General features: G+C 40.9%; 1 protein-coding gene across 4 annotated transcripts in view; it reads right to left on the reverse strand.

The window, feature by feature from the left end:
- Positions 1-20747, reverse strand: part of robo3 (roundabout, axon guidance receptor, homolog 3 (Drosophila)) — a 183642-nt gene that overhangs the window by 69267 nt on the left and 93628 nt on the right. For all 4 annotated transcript variants that reach the window (XM_032576308.1, XM_032576310.1, XM_032576309.1 and 1 more), the window contains exon 2: positions 9056-9382. In XM_032576308.1, coding sequence (XP_032432199.1) covers positions 9056-9382 — 327 coding nt within the window. The remainder of the gene's footprint in view (positions 1-9055; positions 9383-20747) is intronic.

The raw sequence follows: 20747 nt of genomic DNA on the forward strand, positions 1-20747 counted from the left end.
GGGGTAACTGAGACCCAAACACAGGCTCTGTGAACCATTAACAGAATGGGACAAAGCATTGCTACTGCTGCTCTGTGTGTGGTCCATGTTTCCTTTGGACACGTCTGTCTAGATTAAATATCAAAATTGAATTTTTTAATGTTTTTCTACTTTATCCATCTGTACCTGAAAATTGAAGTTTTGGGTTTACTACAGTATACTTCATACTAGCAAACTGCATCCATTGGTAACTACGACTATGTTCAGTAAATTTGAATCTGTGTTTCTCTGCACATTTAAAATACTTTTGAAAATAATAACCTTTAAGCATACTTTTCATGAAGCCCACATTCCTGTAATTTTTTATTGGTCTATTGTAATTTTCTAATCAAAATATTTAAATTAACTATAAGCAGAAAAGCATAATAAAAAAACTGAAATAAAGGGGTAAAAACATCAGTCTGTGTGAGATTGAATCTATGTGTTTAATTCAGTGAACTGAGTTACTAGAATAAATGAACTTGTCAATAATATTCTTTATTTAACATGAATCTAATGTAGATTGGACATTCATTGTTTTTATTCTTTAAATTCTTTAAACAAAACCAATTGTGAACGTAAGTCTAAGCAAATCCCAATACAGTACACAGCTCAGAGTTAAATATTAGAGGGTGCTGTGTGCATGGCAGTGCTGCGATCAACCACACAGGGCGACAATGGAGCATGATTGGACACGACAGTTGGACCAAGGGCCCTTCATTGTGCTCTCGATGGCCCCGTGGCCCCTGTTCCACACTGTCATTAAAGGGGGGAGAACATTTATGCTCTTCCTCACACCACCTGTTGTTAACCTCTCTCCCTCCCAAAACTGTAACCCCTTCCCCCAACCATCCCACAGCTTTTGTCTCAGAAACCTCTTTATGAGATCAACACACACACACACACACACACACACACACACACACGCCCGCCCACGCACACAAACACATGGTGGTCACTAGTAACACTTGCCTTTTGTATGGTCTAATTAATTCATGGATATCCTCTGGAGGAAGGTTGGCCAGTGTGTCTGGCTCGATGACCAGCAGACGGCCGGATCATACAGAGGGGAATAAGCCAGAAGCCCACAGCCTCACTCCAGCCATCTGATCCCCCCCTTTCGAAATGACCACCAGTTCGCTCTTTGACAAGGCCTGGACCCGCAATCCCATTAGTGAAGCATGAACACGCATCAGATCCTTTCTAAGTTATTTTAAAATATTTGCTACCAAAGGTCCCGACACTGTATTCAACAGTGGAGAGAAATATTGTCTAAAGAATTGATGCGTTGTTTCTCTCATTCAGCTACATTGAGTGATAGACCAACACATAGTATCGTCATGTGACGTCACGTTCTTCAGAAAGTAGCCCACACCGGCATAACAAACGTCAAAACAACTCATGTATGCATTAACTCCTATAAATCTTGATTAAAAACAAACCTAATCTCACCTAATCTCACTTTTATTTAGTTGATTTCACTGTAAGAACGGCCATAGGGTGTATTTGTGGATTTTCACTTTCTACAAGGTAAGATTAACGTTCATATATTTTATAAATAAGCAAGCTTAGTAACATTCAATCAAATATTTCATTATGGAAAAGCTAATCATCTAATCATTAGTAACCATGAAGAAAATGCCCCACCATCATGTAGCCTAACGTACAAAAAAACTGGCAAGCATTTAGATTTTTTTAAGCATTTAAATCTGCTCCAATTTAAGGGGGAAGCCAATTACGACATAGTGGTATAAATAATGTGCCATGAATTCAAACAAAGTCAGCGATTTGATCAAATCAACAAACAAGTCATGAGGGAGAATGTATAGGTTGTTTTCTAAGCTAGCTATCTCCAACTTTTGTAAATACTGCTGTCTATGAACCCCAACTAGGCGTTCTACTTCCATAGATAAATTAGCTCTACTTGAACAAGTAAAGCCATGGCTATACTGGCAAAAATAACTTGGAAAAACAATGGCAGTTGCTCCATTCAATATTCCTGTCTCTCACTTTATGGCGCCTCAAAAATGATTAGGTGACATAGTTGAAAAGGGTCAGTAATTGTTTAGTGGAAGAATAATGAAGTATGACATTCTGACTTTCAGCTGTTTGTTGAAAGCCTCCAAGAGTTGATAAAGAACTTAAAGACCAAACAACTTTTGGAAGATAAAGGAACACAACAGAGGTCAGGGAGGAAGTTGTGGAGAAATTTAGAGCAGAGTTAGGTTCAAACCTATACAATCCATCATCCCAAAATGGAAAGAGCATGACCTACTATATCACTGCAATGCAAACCTACAAAAATGTGGAGAGCCATCTAAACCGACAGGCCAGAAAGGAATATCACGAAGAAGAAAAGCAGACAAAATCTGTTGAAAGGACAGACATTTCCATAAATCTGGCTTTTATAGGAGAGTGTTAAAAAATAAAAAGTCCTAAAATTATCTGTCTAGTTGGCCACAAGCCATGAAGGTGACATTGTAAAGGTGGAAGATGATTCTCTGCTCACTCAGATCAAATGTTAAATTTTGTGCGTCTCATGTAATATGCTACATGTGGAGAAAAATGAACACTGCACAGGACCCTGACAAAAGTGTCACCCCACTGAAACATGGCAGTGGAGGCGTTATGCTTTGGGGAGTCCTGTGAGGAAGTTTGTGGATGACCCCTTTTCTACATGACTGCACACCAGCACACAAGCTAAGGGCCATTAAAACGGGAAGAAGCAAGTTTAATATGGAAGAAGCAGAGTGCCCTGAACCACAATGCAACAGAACCCAGTAGGGATAAATTAGAGCAGAGACTGAGTCAGGCCTTGTGCCAGCAAAACTTTGCTACTTAAAAAAGAGGTCAGGACCAAGAAAGTTCGACACCCACTAGGTTGAAATGTCTGGTCTGTTATAAATCCCTCACCAATCTCCAAACTGTCTACTGTGGATGATGACTTCTCGCAGGTAGGTATGCTTCGTTTCCACTGAGCGGTAGGACACACTATCTTAAAACTCAAAAGCCTAACATGGCATCATACTACAACAAATGTAAACCATTGGTATGTCTCAGTGAAGTTTTTCTGTCCCCCCAGTTAATGGACTATGTAGTGTGACACCTGGAGCTCCACCCTAACTGTATAGTCCTGTGGACCTACACTGAAGGGGGCACAGGAATGGTGTGGTACGGGTTGGTTATATGGGATGTTTTTACAATGGTAACAGACAAACTTGTGTCACAAACTGCACTGACTGCACTACCGCTCAGTGGAAATGAGGTTTTATATAATCAAACTTAAAAAAAACATCCCTAATGGGTTATAAAGCAAAGCGATACCAACTGGATGTCTGACAATAGCTCAACTGATGAAAAACCTCATAACAGTTTTAATGGAGTTAAGGGCCCAACATGGTCAGAACAAAGTTGAACTGTCAAAGTCAAGTGGTTGTGGAGAGACGTTGTGTGCTTTTGCACACAACCTCCGAAGTCCACAAGACACACAGATCAGAGGTCCTGTGAAATCCCTCGTGCTGCAGTATACGTCATTGTGTTTTTTCATATGTGTGATTTACGACAGCATAGTGAACACAGCAATCATGGCAGAGGGCAATACCTATTTCTAGGTGTTGAGAACAAGGCGACGCAATTTTCGTCACACAACTACGACAATGACAACGGATTTCAGCAATTCCGCCCAACCATGAGGAGCCCTTGAGACTCTGACTTAAGAACTAATTAGTTTATGCAAATGTTTCCCTCAGTTTATGGCCCTCTTCTCACAAGCAGAGCTGTTACTGCCCTTACAGTAAATGTTTATTCCACGGCAGGGCATTAAGACACCAATTCAGTGTGACAACTTGAAGTCATTTTCTGTCTGCTAGTTATACAGCCACACTGACCTTACTTGTACTGCAGCGATGTCGGTGTAAACAGAGACTGATTGCAGGTGAGTAGCTATTTAGCTGGAAGGGCACAGAGCAGTGCAGCTGCATCTGGCTGTGTAGGACAGCATGCCCCGCAGAGCTCCCATCACAGCCCATATGTCTACACAACGCTACGCTTAATAACAGGGACAGAGGGCAGCTCCAGGATGGAACACAGAGAGGAGTATGGAGGGGGGAGGACTCACGTAAACGTGAGCATATGAGTTTGTCTGTGGTCACCTTATCCATTTGATCAGATGCACCCAACCTGCTCTCCTTCCACCATAAATTCTTTCTAACTCCCTAAGTCCTTCACTCAAATTCAAATCCATCAACCCTGAAATCAGTTTGTACTGCGAGGATTTCAGCCATTGTGTGGTGTGTGTGTAGGGGTATTACTGTGTACATGTAAGTATTTGAGAGAGAGAGGGCAGCGGAATGAGACAGGAGGCTCTAGCTGGTGACAGTGATGTTCAGCTGCTTCCTTCACTCTGGTCTTCAGGATTACTGTGGGTGAGAATGTTGGACTGGACTCGGCATGCACCCACCTTCACCTGTTAATGTCTGAAATTCTTGAAAACAGCTGCGATTCTGACCCTCAGGGCCTGATTGTTCCTGTTTCTCACCTCCTCCCCCTAAAAAGAACCCTGGAGGTGTGCTGGATTTCTGGGTGAACCAGCCCTTAAAGGTTATTCCACTCAGTTAAATTGAAAATGCTTGAACCCCCTTCGGCCCCTGCACAGTGAAATCTCCTTTTCTCCTCACACATCTGGATGAATATTTATGAGCCATAAAGTCTGGCGCTCGAGTAGCCTATGAAATGCAAACGTCAGAGAAAGAAGACGTTAAAGAACAAGCTAGCAGGAAGTGAGGCATGTCACTCTAAATGTCACATCCTGGTGCAGCCAGGGCACTGCAGGCTATTACATCTACTGTACTCTCTTTGTGAGTGTGAAAGAAGTCGGCCTCTACTACAGACACAGACTTTATGGAACGCATATTCAAGCTTAAAAATGATGACAAAGATATTAGCCAAAAGACACAACATCTGATCCTACTGTAAGGTTTTAGGATTAGAATTGCACCGTCATGATGGCAGCATATTGGAGTAGCTCTGTTATGTTAGCTCTGATTTTTTTGTTCACCTTTTTTTTTGTTTTTTTTGGTTGAGGCGTTGCATGTTTGGATAATTATTTCCTCTAGTTTTGGATGCTGCGCCGCTAGAAGGAATTGTCTTCTTACTTTTTAAATTTCGCACAGTTGTTATGATGCCTAGCAACAAGGTATCTTTTTAACAACAGGGAGCAGCTGATTAGCATCTCAAATGCTCAGATAATACCTGAACTTCAACCTCAAATCCCAGAGGAGTTGAAAATGAGGCTTTATGGATGCAGATCAAGACGACAGAACAAAAGAGAAAATAGGTTCAAACCATCTTTTCCATTGATTATAATGGGCAAAGGGTCATTACCCCAAATCCAGTGTCTCTTTAACCATATGGCTAGAAAGAAATTTACTTAAAGAGGAGTAGCAAAAGCAAATGAGGTGGAGTATTTCATATCACTTCTTACTAATTTGTTTGATTTGTTTCTACCAGTATAATTACACACTTACTCAAACTGCAGGGGCTATTCCAGTTGATTTTTTGACCAAAATATTGACATTCCAACTTCTCAGTTGAATTGAAAGATAGCACAAATTTTCTAAATGTGGGTATTCAATTTTTAGGAGGAGAAAGAGAATCTGTCAGTACAACCAAGGTTTACTAAGTCGGCGAATAATGATCAGATACATTTAGAACACGACTAAGTGAAAGCATTATTAATGACTTTATTATAATAAATAGATTCGCTGACTTTATTTATTACTTTTAGTCATTAAACAACCCTGATAGACTTTCATCAGTCCTCTGGCTGAGCATAGCAGTTGCCTTGCTGGATCTGAGCAGCATATCAGGCGTATCGCCGCCTGATAACCAATTTTAGGTTTTGTGCAGACTGTGTACTTGGCGCTGTACCATAAATTCTACACACACATCTGTGGGAGAAACTGTTTTGTGTGTCAACCTGTGTAACAGAATGCCAGAGCTGGATCATTAAGAACAAAAGTTTGACACTCAGAAACCTTTAGAGATTCTGTGAATGTCGGTGTAAGCCTGTGAGGCAGCCACCAACAACGCACAATGTTTGCCACTGAAGGAAAAACAGAAAGCGTACTCAAAGAAATCATAGGTGTGGTACATTGTCAAAAATCTGGAACCCAAAAGATTTTTTATCATTTCAGGGGTATCTACAGAATGAGAGATATCTGTCACTCATTATGAAAAGTGACTCTCAACACCTCCACCTACTCCATCACAGGTGATGTTCCTACAGAAACAGAGGAAGAGTGAAGTGAAAAGTGCGTCTTCCTGCAGTTAGAAGGGGAGGTGTAGGTGATGGACGTGCTTCACACATCCACGATATTTTTGGAAGATGAGGAATGATTCATCGACTGTTTTTCTTTGAAGGCGGGTAGAGTTGGGTTTGGGTACAACAGCAGGGTTGAATCCTTTCAGGAAAATGGATGCCTTGTCATAAAATCATTGGCAGCAGTCTGAGGTTTCACTGATTTTACTGCAAATATATGGAGTTAAGCGGCAAACCAGAGCGGGCCTGAGTTAAAAAGGGTTTGTGAACCCGCTTTAAAGATTATTGATCTGTGTTTATCATGCCAGATTTATAAATATCAGCTGAAGATATAGATTGGACAGCAAGACAGTCCTGAGTTTGAATTCTGATCTGAGTTTATTTCTGGATGGAGTTTGCATATTCTCCTTGGGCAAATGAGGGTTCTCTCCAGGCATCCCAGCTTTCCCCACAGCCCAAAAACATGACTGTTAGGTTAGTTGGTTTCACTAAAAATAAATGTTTGCATCTGCAGAGCTCATCATTCAAACTACTTCTCAGTCCCATGCTCCTAAGATCGTTGTTAAACGGCTTAAAGGAGAAGAAGCATTGTTGTGTTGACTTGCTAAAGGGTGTAGGAAAGGGAAAAAGGATCTTAAAGAGACAGAGGCCAATTTCAAGGCGTTAGATAGGGCTATGAAGTGGAGTCAAAGTTATTTTTGATATATACAGCATTTTACCTACTGAAGGTAACATAAGCTGGGTTCGCACAGCAGGGGAAATACAACCCAAAATCTGTCTTTTTGTGGTCTTAACTGCCCAATTCTGATCTTTTCACCCCCACCCAAACATCCATCCATTTTCTAACACCCTTGTCCCTAGTGGGGCCAGGAGGGGTGCTGGTGCCTATCTCCAGTGAACATTTCGGGCGAGAGGCGGGGTACAGCCTGGACAGGTCGCCAGTCTGTCGTAGTCCCACCCAGACACCCCAAAAAAATCTTATAAACAACTGCTCAAAATTATAAATATGGACTTATGAAAAAATGGAAAAAGAAGTGTGCCTCATAGCATATTACATAACATATTAGTGTAATTGAGATTTTACTGCTTTCGTTTCTCGACCATAATTTCAGTGAGAAGTGTAACTTCTCTTGTTTTAGCTTTTGTTTAACAGCCTCCAGCTCTATTTTGTCGCTTGTTGTAACTGCAGGATTGGTCAAGTCAAATCATCTGGGTTGTGTGATTGATAGGAGCAGAGCAGGGTGGGGCTACATTTGTACATTTATTGCGCAAGTCACTGTACTTGTTGGAGTGTAATTAATCTCTGCATCTTACTTTCTTTCCTTCTTCAACAAAGTAAACTTGCTCCTTCTCTATGTCCTCCTTCTCTAACACAACTGTATACTGAACATTCTGGTTTGATTTTCTCTGTGCTGTATGCACTGTAGGGTCATTAAACACGCCACAGAAACCCAACACGCCCACCAAGCAAATCATTTTGGCCCAAAGTTCTGGTGTGAACTCTAAAATACCTCAAATCACAATCCCACCACTCCTGGATCCGACTACGTATCCAAACAGACGTCTCTACAGAAGTTGCAGTCAGTGCTCCAAAAAAGATAATTTCTATTAATTGTGCTTTCTTTTTATCAGCTTCACCGTCTTGTTATGATCAATCCTGTCGGCTCCCATTGTTGAAAAACTTTACAATGGATCCCTAGACGCCAACGTCCATTATGACTTCCGTAAATGGAGAGCTACTCTGTGACGCCTACGTTCTTCTTCTGCATGCAGGTCACTTTGAGGATATAAACCCCTCACATAGCATTTATTCAGTAGTACGATCAACCATGCACACACACACACACACACACAAAATCTGATTTCAGAAAAAAAAGCTATAGTAACTTGACTATAACTGGAAAATACATAATACCCCCTTTTAATTAGAAATGTTCACTAGCAGCCTGGCTCTGGAGAAAAAAGCCCGAGGAGTCACGCAGATTCCAATCTGACAGGAGTTTGTTGTATTTTAAGAAAATGGGATCTAGTGGTGGGAAGCTGCCAGCTGCCCCTCGTCCTCTCCCTGCAAGACAGTTTCCCAGCCTTCCTGTCCAGCAGCGACAACCGCTATCTCTGTCTCTTGAACTGGCTGTCATCCGTCCACATTAACAGGACCGGGCGCAGAGGCCCGGCCGCGGCGTGACAGCAGGCTGGGCTCTGTGGAGCGGGTAAAGATAGGACGTGGTGTCAGAGGGGAGTGCGGGGGGCTCAGGGTGGAAGCTGCCAGGAGATCTGACATCAAGGTCGAGGTCTGTGTTTCAAGTTAACTGAGCCGAGTGAGGCTCATGATAAGAAAGCATGGAGTCCTTTGAAGCGATGTCTGCTCTTCCTGACTCTCCCAGCGTGTCTAACGTTATTACCAGTGAACTCTATCTGGGATTTAAATCCTGTCTCATAACAGGAGCCTCCGGATATTTGACACCTGTTATACAAACAGGCACTTTAAGGCCTCCAACACCTTATCTCACCTGCACACAAGCCTCCTTTCACACTTCACTCTTCATCCTTACTCTGACTGATTCGCTCTACAGTTCTGCATTTCAGGGAAGCCGTTAAAGCGTGACACGCCTCCATACGTTTGATTTTCGGTTGCAATACATGATAATCATCCTTCACACCAGTTTTGTTACTTTCTTTCCTTCCCTGACGTAGCAGTTGAGCTCTGACATCACTCACTCGCCACCTCCAGCGACGCGTTGCGGCTGACGGCCTCGCCCAGGTAGTTGCGCGCCACGCAGACGTAGACGCCTTCGTCCGGTTTGCTTCGCCGCCCGTGGACGATTCGCAGGAAGAAGAGCGAGCCGCTGGGCAGCAGCATGCGGTGGGAGCGAGGGTCCTCTCGATCCGTCTCCACCCGCTCGCCGTCTTTGTACCACTCCACGGTGGGCGTGGGCCGCCCCTCAGCCTTGCAGTTGAGGGTCGCCGGTTCTCCCTTGGACACGATCAAATCGGACGGATGCTCGATGACCCGAGGAGCAGCATCCTCCAACCTGGGGCGAGATCCTGAAGGAACAGAAAGGAACACAGAGTTAAAGTTGGCCTTATTCTTACTAGGATAATCATGTATTATTATTTTAGAAAGCGTGAAAATCATTAGTGACTGACATAGCACAGACATCTAGAGTACCTGGTGGAGAAATTACTTGCAAATAAAGGTTTATGCATTTTTATAAGTAATGTGGAACCTTGTAGATCATTAAAAGACAGATGCATAATGCAGCAGAGCATCAATGGGCATAAATAACACACTCAAATGTCTTGCTTCAAAAACATCTACTGTAAATTTACACACATAACTAGTTCAGACAGATCAGTTTATGCTCCCACATCGAGGCAAAAAAAGAAGGCAGATTAAAATTTTGTACAGCTTTGTGAGGCTGAAATCTCACATGCTGCAAATCACCAGTTGTGAATCTTATTTTCTCAACAGATTGGAAGGTAGATGCAGGTGGAGCTGGTGTAATTTAGGTTAATTGCCCCACATTCCCTTTTTTTGTTTTACTCAGATGAGAAAAGCACAGTTATGTGGAAGGCAATATCAGCAACTTAAGCATCCTGAGGTGTAAGAAATGCTGGGTAAATGAAGGAATACCAACAGAAGACCGTGTCACTTTTATCTTTGTTTTTTGGATACTGGCTGCTTGAACGTAAATTGGATGTTTCCTCTTTTTTCTAACACAGCGTTCTATTTCTTTGGCACCATATCAATGTCTTGCGTTGCTGTAAATTGTTACAAATCTTCATGTTTTTGGAGTATTTATTACAGCGCTGTTAACCTTAGACTTCAAAAGAAGATTCTGCAAAAGAAGGTGATGGTGAAGAGCGGAAATGACCATTCGCTGTTCGTTGACCTTTAGGCTGAAAATCCAACCATGCTCCAATGGTCATACTGATGGTAGCTACAGTCATAATCAGCTTTTGATTTGTTTCTTGGCCTGTCAACAATCTTATATAAAGCCCGAGCCACTGAGTCCGGTTCTGGCCAATAACAGTTTTGGTCTGTTTTGAACCACGCCCATGCAGACGTGGCCTGGTGTGTAACATTAGTGGAAAAAATGTATACCAATACAAATGACAGTTTGCTTTGTTTATTTTGACCAGCACTTGGCTCCATTGCGTCACTGCTCCCTGAAGTTTGCACCCAGTTGTTTGGTGACTCCACAGATGATCTCTGTTTTCTTTAGGGTTGAGTTAGTGTTTCCTAGAACGTTCCAGTAAAGGAAACCATCTCTGCCCACGGCTGGTGTTGTTGAAACGCTAACCTTAACTAAGGCAAGTGAAGCCCGTAGAGCTTTAGATGCTGTTCTGGCTTCTTTTGTGATTTCCTAGATGAGGCATTTACTTCTCCCAGTGCCATGATTTGAATTGTCTTCCTCCCTTTATAAATTAAATCATCGTTTGATAACTCTTCATTCTGTTTGCTCGGGTTATCATTTTCAGATATTTGATTTTTAAGTGTGACATATCTTAAATTACTTTTTATTTTGAGCTTGGATAAATCTCTTGCCCGTTGGCGATGCGTTCAAGGACCAGAACCTTTATTTGGAGCTGAACTGGTACAGCCTGCAGGTCCATTCAAAGGAACTAGTTCAAAGGCTCAAACTTTGCTGACACTATCTGATAAGAAAAGCAGTCAGAATTCCTCCAACCAGCAAATCCTTTCTAAGGTTTAGGAGGATTAAGAACTCCTCTAAAGTGCTTCTTGTAGATGGGAATATAGAGAATAGTGTGATGGTGCTTTTTTCAATCCAATTACCCTCACAAAGATGGCGAAATGGGATGTTGTAACAAACGGAAATGGTCCAGAGGAACTGCACTTGCTTAGAAATCAAATAAAGAGAACAGCTGGGCTCCAGTCTGGAATTGTCTGAAATGCACTTTATTTGCACATTTACATTATGCAATACAAAGCATCTATTTTTTTTTTACCTTAAAATTTCACTGTATAATTTGTTGAGCTAGAAAACAGAAGAGTTGGAAGCCAGTTGGAATTATTTTTACCTTTCTGCCATATACCTATGAAAACTATTTCAATAGATCAGATTACCAATGATTGTGATTGTGATTGTGATCAGTTTCTTACTAACCAAACTGACTGAGAGGAAGAATGCTGATTGGTTTTCAGACTCTACAAATGGGTTGTAGTATTAGCAAGTGCTTTAGTTAAATGAAAACATAAGAAGCAGCTGAACTGTAATTTGCCAGAAATTAACAAGATCTAATTTCTGACTTATTAAAAGGATTATATAATGGGAAAAAAAAAATTCATCTTTGTGAAAATACCAACAAAGAAATTGAGGGAATCACAGCTCTGTCCTGATCTAGAAAAATGTCATTCAGTAAGCTGTTCACACACACATGCGCACCCCCACGCACACACCACATCTTAGCTTACATGTATCCCATCGTTCCAGCTTCACTTCCATACATGTTTATTTTAAAAAATCCTGCTGCATTCACTGTGACACGATCTCAGTCCATCAGATATCACCATATTAAAATGGCACAATATTTCTCACCAAAGTAAAGTCTGACTCAGCTCTATTCAGTTGCTGTCAGAATGGCACTTTGTCTCCTGAACTATTTTCAAGTCACAATTATGAGTCCCACATGTTTTACAGAGACTGTTTCTTAGTGGTTTAAGCTCAACATGCTGTTGAGTCTATGGTTGACACTTTTATTTTGAAGGAGGAAAGGAAGTAGTTCATGAGTTGCTCTGTGGTGTTGACAGTCTGACCACAAAAAATATTTTTTTTCCTAGTACCTAACAGTGTGGCTCAGCTCTACAAGGTTTGGGCTCTTTTCCATTACAATTGAGTAAAAGCCCTAATAGGTGTGTTCATCATTATATAAGTTGTGAGTTCCAACAGCGTGAAAAGTAGCACAATGTGCCCTGTACACAACACAACAAAACGTCATGCTAGCTGTGTTTACATTCCCTGATGGGATTTAAATGTATTCAGATTAAATAATCAGAATGTATTCTTTATATTAGCATAACATTAATTAGTCTGATCATGACATACACCAGGCTTTATTCAGAGTAAAAGTAGTGACATGAGTTGTAAAATTCCCTTAAGCAAAACATAAAAGTTGTACTTTGTCTATGGTGAACATAAAATCAAACATACATGTGTTCGTGTTGAGCGCCAAAAACGAATTTGCACCAGCTGTAGCCCTGCTGCCCTTCCCCGCTTTCAACCTGACTGGACCCCAGCAAAGTAGGTTCTAACAAAGGAGCTGGTACCACATAACAGTTACTAGTGGGAAACTCTTATAACGGCCGAGTCAAGCCGCATTGAGCAGGCGCTAGTGGAAAAGAGCCAAAATAGGCTGCAATGGGGGTTACGTAAGCATTTAATAAGCTTCCTCGAATATTAAATCGTTTTTTGTAGAATTTTAGGTACTTGATAAAAGAGAAAAGAGGACAAGGTGACAAAGGAAATTAAAGTTTTGCTAGAAGTGGGAGAACAAATAGATTGGATAGATATTAGCTGTTAGCCAACTGCCATTAGCCGCTAGCAAAGTTAAAGAAGTCATCTGCTTTGAAGCTTCGCACTGACACTAAATGACTTTAAAGTTAGTTATGAGATAAAACCATTACTAGTTTTTCTGATTAGTAAAAAATACAAGAACTTGATAGCACTGAAACTGAACTGAATAATTTTTATTTTTATTTATTTATTTATTTTATTTCGAACAGACAAAAGTAAAATCAAGAAAGAAGAAAAAAATAAGTTAAAACAAATTATCATCCCAAAGTGACATGCAATTTTATATTATCTGATCGAAAAGGAGCAGGTAGAAGATACAGGATCTTATAATGTCCTGCTCCTTTCATACTCATCAACTTCTAATCAATTAAATGTCGAAACACCAAAAAGACACAAATTATTTCCACTTTACGTGATATTTAAATCTCACATTCTCATCTTTATGTGTACAATTATTTAAACACTTTTTATATAGTCCTTCTTTAAAACACGGACTCTAAATAAATGTTATAAATACAAAGGGTAAAACTGTACAGCTAAGTAATAGAAAACTGTGTTATCCTTCTCATAATGTAAATATAACATGTGGCACTACTGATCATGATACACATCAAACACTTATAGATTAGATAACAATACACATACAGTAGATACTGACTATAAGTATTGCTTTCTGTGTATAAATAATGATTTTTTTTTCCCTGTGCTTCTCTGATATTTTTGTGAGTTTTATCTGGGCTGTTCACCAAGATGTAGTGTATTGTTTATTTATCAGGGCAGAAATAAACCACAGTGGTTAAGAGCTCAGCAGAAGAGCCCATTTAAGAGCTAACTCATAAATTTTACAGCGTGAGCAGCGGTAAAGCATACTGCGTGGAAATCGAAAGAAACGTTTTTTAAAGAGGACCAGACGACCGTGGGAGGCAGAGCTAAGTATCAACAAAGAAGATCCAAGAGGAAACCACTGAACACCATCTCTTATGAATGACACGCATGGCAGCAGAGGAAACGTAGGCTTCATGAAAAGATCCCTCATCCCAAATTGAAATGCTCTGCCATCTGTACATGGGCTGTCACCCACATGTCCGGATCAGTCAGGGACGTGGAGGAAATAGTCACTGCTTCCATTACAACTCCAAAAGACGTTCTTTGACCCCGGACCTCTCCATAGGATCCCTTTGTGCTGCTGCAGGCTGCACATTAAACTGACAGTAAAACGCTACTGATCTGCATGATAGAGACTGACTGCGCTGACACACATCTCAAGGATATTTGAATTTCTAAGATGAGCAGTATTCCCCAGCTCCCCAGCTCAAAGTGAGTGAAAACATACACAACGGATAGGGACAGGGCTGGAAAAGAGGAACTCAGATCTGGTTAAGGAGACAGCTGGAGTCTGCCTGCTGATGTTGAGAAGAGTTTCTGGTATGAACACCGTGATCCCTCTAAGGACCTATTAGCTGCTGTGCACGGTGTTCTACAGCAGGATGGCAGCAACTTTTAGAAATACATATGAGCTAATGAAGCCACAGGGATGCAGCAGGAACCCAGGCTGAAAGCCTGGGAGTTTGACGAGAGAGCTGCGTGAAGGAGAGATGAATTACTGCCAAAATAGCCAAAAGGAGAAAACGTCTGATTTCAGAGAGATCTGGCTGCAGATCAGGAACCAGCTGTCCAATATCAGTCTTCGTCATGTAGCAACTTTCTGGTCAATCTCTGACTCATGTCCAGACAAATATGTGTCCAATGCAAAAGTGGGGACACAGGGACCTGTGCTTCCCATCGACAGTGCTCTGTTTTATGGGTGGGCATTTATTGTATCAATTATAATTTATCGACACTTCTTTAGGTGACTGGTGTCCTAAAGAAGCGTATAACAAATCGGTATGTTTTTCAAGAGCAGTATTTGTGTGTGTCTGTGCCATGCAGTCAGAGCCATAAAGTTTCCAGAAAAAAAAATTATAAATTGGTCTTATTGCCACTTTTATCATGATCACAATAGCACCACAAAATATCAGGATAAAACTTTATAGCCCACCTCTACTTGGTTTTGCTTATGAAAGTAATTAGCATTTGCTCACTGAAAACAGACAAATGTTACATGTGTGAAGCTTTATAAACTTACACTGATATAAGCCTACATCTGCTTCTTTAACAGTACAATAAGTGACTCAGTGAAGCCACCAACCTTCAGTGAATATATAAAATATTGAATATTTTAACAGATGTATTATCTATCGATATTGATCCCGAGTCTATCGCGATGCATATTGTTATTGATTCGTTGTCCGGGCCTATTTCAATGTGATGTTTGCATTAAACTCACACAAAAGTGACAGAGCCGCAGTTTGACAATGATTTCAACCAATCTCAAACTCAAAATTTCATCAGGGTTTTCGATTTTATTTTCAATCAACCAAATATAGAAAAGTTTAAATGCTTAAGCCCCACACTGTTGGCTTATTCACTTTAAAACCCTTAAAAGGTGCAAAGAATAAAAGCCAGCACTCACAAAGCCATGTTTCCATCAAAGTAAAGAAGCGTCCAGTTTATTTCAGTTAATTCCACTTCAGCAGCTCTGCGGCCTCAACTTGCCCCTCCTACCTGCTGAGGCCGAACTGACAGACTGAACATCAAAAAGACTTCATCACAAAGAGCAGCACTCTGTATTTATACCATATTGAACCATCAGGAGGAATGCATACACAGAATAAATTACTGTCAAACAACTTCAAAGTCTTTTGCAGCCGCTGAGATAAGGTGAAGGAGAGAAAGAAATCTAAAAAGGTGACAGGGAACTTTAACGTAGCTCAGAATCGAACGAGAAGAATTCAAAACAAAGCAGCCGAGAGCAGGACAGACTCCCGCCGCAGTGTCCTTTCAGTAGCAGGAGTTGGCATGAATTTTACTCTTTCAGCGGAGTTACAAACGTTTCAGCATGAGGACCAGTCCAGCTGAGATGCAGTCCTCATCCAGCCAAGTTATTTCACCATTTACAGCAGCAGCCTTTCATCTTTGAACAGATTTAATCCACAAGCTCATTAAGACACAGCACTGACGACCAAATGATGCTTAAAGTATTCATGCATTGCTATCCGTCACTGGATCCAGCTGACTCCAAGGAATACAAACCTTAAAATGTCCCAAAATAGCCAAACATCACACTGACAAAATGCGTGGCACATATTATGGCACAAAAATACATTATTCAGAAATAATCCTCTGTCATCAAGTGACAGGTCAGATGAGTGGGGGGTCAGCTTCCGATTGGAGACACGCTCGTCGTGTCGCTGCCAGACGATAAAGACCTTGACAGGAATCCTCAAAACAAGACTCCAACAAAAAGAACGCCGCATAAATCCAGGCTGTTAGGTAAAGGAAGGAGGAAATCAAGTGGCACAGACACAAAGTGGAGAAAAGAGCTCTGTGGAAAGTTCACTTCAATATAATTTCACTTGACAAGCTATTTGTTTGGGGTGACAGGCTGTTAAATGCTTTTTCTGCACGTCTGCAGCACTGAAATGCTTCCAACACCGTATCTTTCCATTACAGCCGCTTTCCAACTGAGACGCTGTTCTGACTCCAAATTACACCAGGGAGGATCGATCGATCGATCGATCGATCGATCGATCCATCGATCCATCCATCCATCCATCCATCCATCCATCCATCCATCCATCCATCCATCCATCCATCCATCCATCCATCCATCCATCCATCCATCCATCCATCCATCCATCCATCCATCCATCCATCCATCCATCCATCCATCCATCCATCCATCCATCCATCCATCCTTAAAATCGCCTAATAAATATAATCCAGGTTAGGTATCAGAATATTAGCGCTTAGCTCTAGAACAAATCCAAAATGGAGGCTCTTCAAGCTCTTATTCTTCCAGTCCAGATGGGGGTAAAACATGCCTACCATTTTGATGTCTACTCCCCATCTCTCTAAGCAAATAAAACCAGGACTAAGCTGAGCTCATGCACATGGTGTGCCTAACATATCCAGTTCTTTACTCTACAGACAGCCGTTAAGTATTCACTCTAAACTGAATTCCAGCAAGAGGGTAAAAGGAAGAGATGCTCTTGGTGAAGAGGAACGGAGGAGGAGGAGGAAGAGGAAGGGGGGATCATCAAAGGCATTGCAACAATCTTCCTATTCCATGCTCATTCTTTTCACCATGGCTTCCCTTTTACACAGTGTGTTGTTTTACTGCTCTCTCGCCTCCTCCTACTCCTCCTATTGATTTTCACAGAATCCACAGGAATGCATTTGCAAAATCTGCATTTACAGTTGAATATGCAACAGTAGTGTGAGGTGGGATACAGAGCTTTCTTCTACACTCCCTCCCACTCTGCGACCAACCGGGCACAACAGTAACTTGCATGACAATACGTTGGATTCCCATCGAGGCACCCCCAGCGCTTCTTTAATTGAGTTGATACGAAGCATCTAAATGAGTTGAGTCTTGCAGTGGAAAGGAAAGCTAAGGGTATTTACCACGTCTCTCTAGGAGAATATTATATATTTCGTTCCTTAAAGAAGTGGGAATCCAAATGCGAATTCAAACAGCTCCGCTTCCTGCACCTTCCAAAATGGCCGACCCCATCGCCAGAGCAACTGAAGCAAAGTTTAGCTGAATGCTGTGTCAAGCTGACCAGGCAAAAGCAGATTGCTTTGCTTATCTAATAGGAACAGACAGTGCATTCTGATGGACCGTTTTTACTCTAAATAGTGCCTCTCTGGTAAAACAAGGTCATAAGGGAGCTGATAAGTCTGCTGTTCCGTTTGTTTTTTGGAAAAAACAAGGAGTGAGGATAGATTTTGTAGGTGATTATGTAAACTTAGGTGATTATGTAAACTATTTTCATACTTGAACAACCAAAAACTCTTTAGTTTAAGTAACCAATCAGAAGCTTTACTACGTTGTGGTATGCCATTCTGATGGACTGATAGGATGATTAAACACACCAAGGCCTCAAGGTATAGCAATGTCTAAACAAAGACTTAAAGTGATCCAAGAGTTGAACATGTTGGCCTGAATGTTGGTAATCACCTATTAAACCAAAAGTTAATGTTTGTGATACATAAAAACTCAGAAATACTTCAAAAATTTAATTGGAATTGTAGATTCTTCACCTGCAGAGGTTGACATATTTTTATGTGTGCAATGTGGGCTGATGGAGAGGATAGATAATAGTGGACTTGAGTTTATGAGCAAAACACATAAAGTCAAGGTTATGGAGGCTGTCAAGGACAGCCCACTAAATGTCTGGATTGAGGCAAACTGTTTTTATATACCATTATACAGGAGATATTTGTTGAAACAAGGTGTTGTGATTGGCTTGTGATCGAATCTTTTCTACAGTAGCAAGAGCTAACAACGCTAGTTAGAACTAACATCCTTAGCAGGAGCCAACACTATTAGTAGGAAACAACTTGAAAGATAATGAATGGATGTTTACACTGACATCGAGGCATCTTTAACTAATGTAACGCACCATTCTAACATATTTCAGAAAATGTTTTGATCAAGTTAGAAACTGGAGCTCTTAGCTGGAGCCATTTCTGGTTGGCATTTCTAAGCAGCAGCTGCACAAACACCAGCTTTTTTAGCTTCCTCTGCCCTTCTTATTCTCAATTTTATTTCCTCTTGTCATTTCTACATCTATTTCAACGTGCTCTAGTTCAAACTGAGAAGGCTGAACATTTCTTATTGCGCAAAAATTACTGATCTTGTTCGAGAGAGCTTGGACCTAAGCACCTCGCGCACGTCATCCACCCAGAAGGAACTACAGCATAAACAACGTGGTGAGGTCGGTGTGACAATATTTTATTTTGATTTAGAAAACTAAACAGCCAACAGCATTCTTGTGCTGTTGTTTTTACATCATAAGCACATGCTTCTCAAATAAAGTATATTGACATAACTAATCATGGATCCCTTTAAAGCATGTATGCCATATTTTCTTCCCTTTATTTATCAATCAATCAAGTCAATCAAGTTTATTTGTATACCACATTTCAGCAACAAGGTAGTTCAAAGTGCTTTGCATCATAAAAACACAAAATACAAAGTCATAAAAGACACCATGCAGTCAATTAAGAACTAAAGCAACTATTCCTCTTTCATAAAACACAGGAAATAGGTACCTTTTCACCATCAGTGGGTTTTCTGACAGGACAGAGACAGCATGTGTATTTGCAGTCAACAAATATTGTGTTCTGGCATTTATTTCCAGCAAAAGGCTGCACATCGATCAACGTCAACTTAATTTTTGACTGAAAAACATTTCAGCCATCTGACAATGTGGCGTAATAGGAGAGGGAGCCTAAATCATATCATTTCATGTAGAACTGCTTTGGAAGATGCCAGTGAGCTTGAATCAAGTATGAAGAAATATTTAAAAATGCTAATTTGCCACTTAGATTGTAAATTACATGTATTGAATTACCAAAAATTGTTCAAGACAACTCCAGGAGCTGCAATTCAAACATGTAAGCTATTGATAAAGTGGATGAACTGATGTGAAAAAGACGTCTTTCTTACATCAGCAAATACAATTAACGCAATATGAATGAGTAGGGCTGCTGTAATTATCTAATCAACAATCAATCATCAAGCTGAGACGCTACAAAGAACACAAGAAAGCGCGGCATCTCAAGTGCCTGCTAACCCTCCAGTCACTGCTTGTATATCAACAGGATAACACAATAACAGCTGTACCAGTAACAATCCCTTTTCACATAAGGAGCTGTCCCTGTCAGCTCTGGAGTCAGTCATTGACAGCTGCTGTCAAAACCCGTCAGCTACAGAATCACCCTGGTGTACCGGGCCTGAGAGCGCTCCATTATCAGCTGGCTTGATCTCACACCGAGCTTCTAAGTGTCAGACTAACACAAATATTCCCCACCTACTGACACAGTCATGGTAACAGCAGCAGCTCGACCCACGAGTTTGCAGTTTTCTCACAGCTTCACAGTGGGCTCCTCTGGGGCTGGCAGTGCAGGAAACCTGGGAAGCTTGAAGGTTTTGCCTGACTGGAAGGAGCTTTTGGTTAACACTATTACTATGTGAGAGGAGTCTGGGCCTTTAAATGTGACATACTCATCTTTAGAGTATGTACATACTAGTACCTTTTTGGCGCCCCCCCTTGGGCCAGCTAAGAGTCTGTTACGGACTTGTTTATTGACTTTGCCTTCAATGACTGCCTGTGCCTCCTTTTTAATTATTCACCTTTTAAATAAATTATTGTAAATTTTATTGGTCTGTTTTGAAACTCTGTTCACAATCCTTGCAGTTATTTATTTGGTACACCACTCGGGTGCCACAGAATTTACATGACTAGTAAATATAATTAACTAAATATAACTAAATAGTTACATTTAGTCGTAACTAAATATAGTTCAAACTAAATGTGGACATACACACATTTAGTTGTGTATGTCCAGATGTGACCCGATAGGTTGGTCTGTCAGTCCTTCCTCACAGCAGAGGAAAAGGGGACAGGAGCTGATTTTCAGACCTTTGTAAAGGTAGGTAAGATCAGTGGAAAAGATCGGTCTCACTTATAGGTATCAGCTAATCAGCAATCTCCCAAAATTAAGGGCGTCAGGGCTGACTTATGAACTGATTAATTTATCAATGCACCCCTACTAGAAATATTGCTAATGACTTGTGCAGAAACAAAACTACGTAAAGTACCATGTGATAAACCCCAAAGTACCAGTAACAATCCCTTTTCAAACAAGGGATATTTTGGATGCATATCCAGATTTAAACAACAGTGAAAGTTTTGGAATTGTGAAGAGCACTAAATGTAGCAAGATTTTCATTTACCTACAGAAATAGGTTTCTGTGGTAAGAT

The sequence above is a fragment of the Xiphophorus hellerii genome, chromosome 11 (assembly GCF_003331165.1).
Source record: "Xiphophorus hellerii strain 12219 chromosome 11, Xiphophorus_hellerii-4.1, whole genome shotgun sequence".
In the NCBI taxonomy this organism is placed as follows: domain Eukaryota; kingdom Metazoa; phylum Chordata; class Actinopteri; order Cyprinodontiformes; family Poeciliidae; genus Xiphophorus; species Xiphophorus hellerii.